Source organism: Misgurnus anguillicaudatus, chromosome 9, assembly GCF_027580225.2.
Source record: "Misgurnus anguillicaudatus chromosome 9, ASM2758022v2, whole genome shotgun sequence".
In the NCBI taxonomy this organism is placed as follows: domain Eukaryota; kingdom Metazoa; phylum Chordata; class Actinopteri; order Cypriniformes; family Cobitidae; genus Misgurnus; species Misgurnus anguillicaudatus.
The window spans coordinates 14,231,308-14,238,303 of record NC_073345.2 but is presented as its reverse complement, the minus strand read 5'-3'; the positions used below and the strand labels follow the sequence as shown (position 1 = coordinate 14,238,303).

Here is a 6,996-nt window from a genome sequence, read left to right as displayed (position 1 = left end):
ATTATCATTTCAAGCCTCCAAAAAAACTCAGAAACATAAAGGTAAATATTTATAGCACTTTTTTCATATCATTCATTCCCTGTGACTAGTGGCTTTGCTGTTTTGCTCACTTTTGTAAGTTGCTTATCATTATCTCATACTGTAAAAAATCTTTGCTGCCTTATTTTTTGTAAGATTTACAAGTAATTTCAACTTGCTATTATTTATCTCGACTAGAGATGAGTTGTTATAACTTATACGTTGACTTCTTTGTAGCAACTCATCTCTTGTCAAGATAAATAGTAGTAAGTTGATATCACCTGTAAATCTGAGTTGACTCAACAGAAAAATTTAAGGCAGAAAATATTTTTTACAGTGCATTTTTGATGAAGGTGGTGTTTTGCGGCTTTTGCATCTGAACTCCTCAATCTTTGACCCAAGTGCTATGCAGTAAATAAAATGCCAGGTATCCACAACAAAATTTATCACAACGTAAAGCATAAAATACACCAATGTCAAATTAAATACAGCTAAAAGCTGGAGAAAATACACTTTTAAATACATTACTGTCAAACAAGCTATATGCTGACCTATGACTGCAGTTAAAGATGAAGTGGAAATGGTGCATCAATAATGACCCTATTGCACACAACAACCCAGCGTCTCTGTGTTCCCTGTTGCTGCTTTGAGTCCAAGAACAGTGTGATTTCTTCTAGTTGGTCCCTGGAGATGGTTTGTATGCTTTTTCTCTCCGCTGGCATAATTAGACATCCACATGCCCACGCCACACCCGTCACCCCATAATGAAATTGTTTGCATGGGGGAGTGAATCTGCCTCGTCCCTTTACTTACAAACAGCTTAGGACATCTTCCCATTTCCTCTACAACACACTCAGACACTTTGTTTCTACCAATACATAGCCTTCTTTTCTGTTATAAAAGTGTACATGTATGGATTGATAGACGTAGTCTATCAAGACTTGTAGAGCTGCAACAAGTGGAATTCATTGTCACAACTAAATTTACATTTATAAAATTGCATTAACATATACACATTCAACATATCATATACACAAGTATACATTATCAGTATGAATGTTCCAGTGGATCGAACCCATGACCTTGGGAATGCTAAAGCAATGATCTACCAGTTGAGATACATGACTTGATTTTTATATGTAAAGACAAATGAATTGCAAAAGCAATGCAATTGACATCCAGGTCATCACAGAATGTTATGTAGAATTCACTTGTAATAAATAATTTGTAATATTGTTCTTATAGCTAGTGTTAATGACAAGAGAAATATCATAATAAAATCTAAAGTGCTATTTTTTTATATAGTCTACTCAAAAGTTTTTGTTGTACTTGTTAATTTTATTTTATGTTACTTGTTCACACTGTATGTTTTATCATTGTTATAATGTAAACATACATCAAAGAAGCCAAGCTAATATAAAAAATATTTAATAAATAAATATTAAAATTGAGGCTACAATATTAAAACTTGGATCTAACTCAATAAAATTAAGACAACATTTTTCAACTACTTTTCCAAGTTTATTGAACTAACTGATATTTGAGTAAGGACAACGTAATAATATGGTTTTCAATGAATGTGCCAATATTAAGTAGCATTTTAAGAAAAGGCCAATAAATTAAGTACAATCAATGTAAAAAAATCAACATATTATACACAGACTTAATTAAAACAGGTAACATTTAAATTAAAAAAATACTAGTTAATGCCTTTTGATTTATTAATTAATTTGATTAAAATCAAGTTAAGTTAACTAATAGAACTTGTATTACTCAATTAGATTAACTTACTTTTCTTGGAACAGGTAACTTATTTATGGTTTGTTGTTGTTTCTTTATTTTGTGAGATGAGGACACGAAAAGTTTATTCAATCACCACGCCCACTCAGTTTCGTTTTGGGCAGCTGTAAAGCGCAACGTACCTCAGTATGCAGTCTATGCCCAAGCACCAGTCTTCTGAACAATGGTAGAAACAGAAACTCTTTTAAATCTCAAAGATAAATGAACATTAAACACTAACAAGTCATAATAAAGTCACATAAAATTAAAGTGGATTATACATGATAAAATGAAGTTGAATGTACCCAATAATGTGTTCATTTAGAATTACTCAAATTATTTAAATTCTTATGTCATTTCAACTCATATTTTGATTAAAAAACAAGAATTTAAATTTTTTAATACAGTTTACTACTAAGTCTACTAAGGCACAGAAACACTATTAATAGAATGTGTTTGGGGGCAACTCACAGACTGTGCGGGGCACCGCGGGCACCATGTTGGAGACCACTGGACAACAGTATATGGGTTAGGAAGAGATCTGATTTTACCATCACCAAGTCAGTCTAGGATTTTATTAATAGACTGATAACCCACATAAAAGAATAGCATTATGTGTACTTTAATATGTACTATGGTAAACAGTAGTAAAATTCTTAGATAGGCTACTATAGTGTTTTTAAACCTTATCAAAGTAAATATTAAAGTATACTGTAACACTTGTAACGTTGTATTTGTTAACATTAGGGCATGCATTAACCTTAACTAAAAATGAGGAATATGTACAACAAGGAATATAATTTATTAACATTTTTTGATCTTTGTCATTGTTAGTTAATGCCAATACAATTTTTCATGTTAGTTCATTGCACATTAACTAATGTAAACATTTACAACTTTTGAATTTAAAAATGTATTTGGAAATGCTGAAATTAACCTGAATTAAGAAATTAATAAATGAGGTTTATGCACTGTTTGTATAGCTAATGCCTTAACTAATGTTATTGTAAAGTGTTGCCAAGTAGGCTATAACATAGGATTTACTACAGTTACTATAGGTAATACTATTATAGTTTAAATTAACAAATGGTAATATTTTCCACATAGTCATTTTTTTGTAATTTACTATAGTAAATAGTACTACAGTATTTTTCATTATTGCCTAAATCAATGAGGACTGAGGTCGCTTTAATAGTTTTAAAAGTAAAGTATTTAACACGCACATCTAATATGTGCTTGTGTAAACAAGAATATTGACATTAAAATGACCCATTCTGTGCCCATCTCTCTCTCTCTCTCTTACCCAACAGTCTAAAGTATTTTATATATATTTCATGCATGTTTATTAAACAGATGGAGATTAATTAGCTGCCAAGGTGCAATACGGTTAAGTTATTGCGAGTTGTTTTCGAAGATTAAGACAAGAACGACCGCATTTATCCTGTTCTCGCGCTTTTTTTTATTTCCTTTTTGATCTGCGTTTTGCATGCCCTTTGCCCCTCAAACGCTGTACTGCGCCATTATAACCCGAATATTTGCCGCCAGCTCTGTCGCGCGTCCCCTGCACCCGTGGACCAATACTTGGATATTTAAGATCATATACAAACAGCCCTTGCATTACGGTGTTTCTTAATGTCGCCGACAGAACACCTGATTCAAAAAGTTACGATATGATGCGAAAGTTGCAGCGCTCGCACGACTGCTAATGGTCTTTAGCTACATTTCGCACGCGAACAAGTCGGTTTAAGCGAACTCTAAAGTAAACAACTCGCTTTGCGTCTTTTTCGACAGTCTTTCAACGATATTGCTGAGATGACATCTTGAGAATGACATTGGCTGGTATACGAAGCGCTTGACCGTTTCTATTTCGCCCGCAGTCAGCGGAAGCGGCGGTATTTACATGCGCGTTGACACTTTTGTCATTTACAGAAACGTCCGCGCGATTCGCGATAGGTTTGTGTCGTTAAAGTGACGTGTTTTGTTTGCTATTTGTACGAGTCAAGGGTGACTTGTGCTAGAGTTTGTGTCTGAGGGGCGTTTACCGTGTTTGAAGCTAGCAGCAGCTCTTTGGCAGACCACGGGGTGTCGGGAGTTTGACAAGCGGCTTATGTAATGCTGGCGATTCCCCGCACGCGCGTCAGCGGACACCGAACACGAATAACGATTATACATAGCGAGGTATAAAGTTTATTTCGCTCAATATCGTGCGCGCGTCGACGCCAATGCACGTTTATTTTTGCGCGAGTTGTTTGTTAAATGCGCGCTGCCGTGAAACAGTGTTGAAGCTGCAACGCAACGCGTCTTGGCAACATATTTTAACATTTATTCACCATGAGGGAAGTTAAGCAAGCAAGTGTCGCGTATGTGATCTGAACGTCTGAAACGCTTTGGATTTGTATAGAAATGCACTTTTCGTCATAAATCTTATAAAGGTAAGTGTGTCTCATGCACTTGAGGTCATTTCTCTTACATGCGCAGTTTTTACTAATATACCATCTGCACACAGATTATGTATTTAGGTTTACATTTCATTTCGGCGAATTTCTAATCTTAACATTTTTAATAACCTACGCAGCTTTTATGTTGCTTTTAAGCGTCACTCTAAAAGCCCTGCTTGCGTCATTTAGACACTCGTGTCGTTTTGAGTTTAAACCGGATTGTTGGATTTGTTTATGATTCTCGTTAATAAATTAAATATATGCGTATGTTTCTTATTTACCTTTATTTGTGTCTATCAAGCTTTAATGAACATTGAGCGGTTTGTCGTAGACTTGAGTTCGTTCAGGGTGCAGTAGCACAGCTCGATCGACAGGTGGCCGCACTGCGGTGCCTCCGCTAGTGTATTTGTAGGATTTTTATGAGTTTTAATGTCGCTGCGTGCCTCAACCATTCATTATCTGAACAAACAATCGCCCCATCAAGCTCCATTTTGTGGGATGAGTTTGAATCCCAAAAGGAGTGAGAAGGACGGGAGTAAATAGCACTGAAATGTTGCTTGTACGTTCAAGAGATTTTGTGTGGAGGGGTCAGAGACAACGTAAAAGTTTTTTTTATTATTTTAAATAGCCGAATAGTTTATTATAACATGTTTGAAAAGAAATAAAATATGCAAAATCCTTCATGCATTGTGTCTATGGGAGATGGAGTGCTTTTATTGTGTCTATAGTGCTTTTGTTCTTGTTCTTGTATGAAATGTAGTTTGATATCCTGACTTCATTCTGCTGAGAGGAAACCCACGCAGGTTAAGTCTAGACATGCACCACTAAAAATCTGAATGGGAAACAATTCCCGAAAAACTCGCCATTATAAGTGTTCTTGGTGCAGAATTAGGCCTAATTTATTTTCTTAATCAAATGTTTCCTATAGAGACAATATTTACACTTTATTTTATTGAATAAAGCTCTATTCCTGCTTCTGTGTTAATAAAATTAACACCCGTTTCTTTTTCACCCTTTTTGTCTGTACAATAGGATCAAGTTATGGATCGTGGACTGAAACACAGCCATAAAGAAGCTGAGAATTTAACTTTCGGGGACTGCATCGAGAGAGGCCTCGTGCCGGACATCGACGTCAATATTTCCTCTTTAAACACGTCAGACGATTTCTCGAACGGACTGAATGCTGGTGACAATCACATGAATCTTTCCATGGCGGAGCCGTCCTCGATAGGACATAACATAACACTGGAACCAGACGTTAGGATATTCAAACCTTTCAGAATGCATCACCACCAGCACAAAGTAAATGATCCTCTTAGTCTAAGCATCGGCGAGAACTTTTCTATGTTGGACGAGAGCATCGCAGACTTAAATCGCACTTCTGGCGTCCAGGCCCCGGACACTTTCCCAATGAAAACGGAGACGTTTTCTCCGGTCGAGAAAGATCGACAGGACTTTCCTTTCTATGGCCAGCAGGACAGAGACGTTAGCGAGAGACCTACTGGAGACAACACGCTGGACATCCTAAAGGATCTGGACTTTCACGGCTCCCTGTCGGATCTGAATGAGTTTTACGTTGCCGACGAGACTGCCTTCCTCTCCTCCCTGGCAGTGGATGATGCCCTGCTGGGAGAGAGCACCTTGCTGAAGGATACCAGCCCTGTTGTCACTGGCAACAGCGCAGCCTGTACAAATGTGAACGGCACGGGGAAACGGCAGCAGATGGTGGAAGCCAGTGTCAACATGCCGGTTGTAAAGATGGAGAAAGAGACAGATTATATCCAGCTGTGTACACCGGGTGTCATCAAACAGGAGAATGAAAGGCGGAGCTACTGTCAGATGTCAGGAATGGGTGGGCATCACAGTGTGCCCACCACGGTGGGAGATATGGGCGGACAGGGATTCCACTACGGAGCCGGGAATGCCGTGACTTTACCAGATCAGAAACCGGTGTTCGGCCTGTTTCCTCCTCTGCATACCATAAATGACAACTGGGTTCGAGGAAATGGATATGGAGATGGGATGCAGCGAACCAACGAGAACGTACTTTCGTCAACCTATCCCTACAGCAGGTAGGACTGAGTATTGAAGGCTGATGAATGAGCGGCTTTGGGATTATTAAAACGATTATGAATGATTATCTAGAATAATACGGGCAATTTGCTACAGAATCAAAAAAACTAGGCTGAGGCGGTGAAAATGGGGTTTGCAGGGTTCCCACAGTCATTAAAGAAATAGTTGAGCTTTTCTCATGATTTACTCAAATTCCTGATGTATATGACTGCCTTTCTTCAGTTAAACACATTTTATATTTAAATGCTGCCGTGTTATTTTCCTTTTTGGGACTTAATACGCCAAAGCTCAAAAAAGCAAAAACATCCATTATTAATGTAATTCAAATGACTACACGGAGTTAATATATATCTTCTGAAAACAAATTGTACATTTGGGACTGATTACCGGTAATATTTTTACTTTTCTTTTCTGATTAACTATTCCTTTAATATTTGGAAATCTAAGAAAATTTCATATTTTTTAACAAGGCTTCACAATATTAAAGAAAGATGTGAAAAACTGAGAATTATATAACAAAGTAACAATAACAAACATATGCTTCACATCCTGATGGTTGATCATCCTTCACACATCAGAACAGACACAAGCACAAACAAATGTGTGACAGTCTCTGCCCAAACTTTGACTTTACACAACCTTTTTAAGTAGGTATAAAAATCATTCTGCTATTGCAAACTATCTATCT

The 6,996-nt window shown here is 37.0% G+C and overlaps 1 protein-coding gene across 2 annotated transcripts in view; it reads left to right on the top strand.

Moving 5' to 3' along the window:
• Positions 1–3,317: 3,317 nt before the first annotated feature.
• LOC129423195 (glucocorticoid receptor) overlaps positions 3,318–6,996 on the top strand; it is an 80,869-nt gene continuing 77,190 nt past the window's right edge. For both annotated transcript variants that reach the window (XM_055179414.2, XM_055179413.2), the window contains exons 1-2: positions 3,318–4,229; positions 5,268–6,307. In XM_055179414.2, coding sequence (XP_055035389.2) covers positions 5,277–6,307 — 1,031 coding nt within the window. In that variant the 5' untranslated portion in view covers positions 3,318–4,229; positions 5,268–5,276. The remainder of the gene's footprint in view (positions 4,230–5,267; positions 6,308–6,996) is intronic.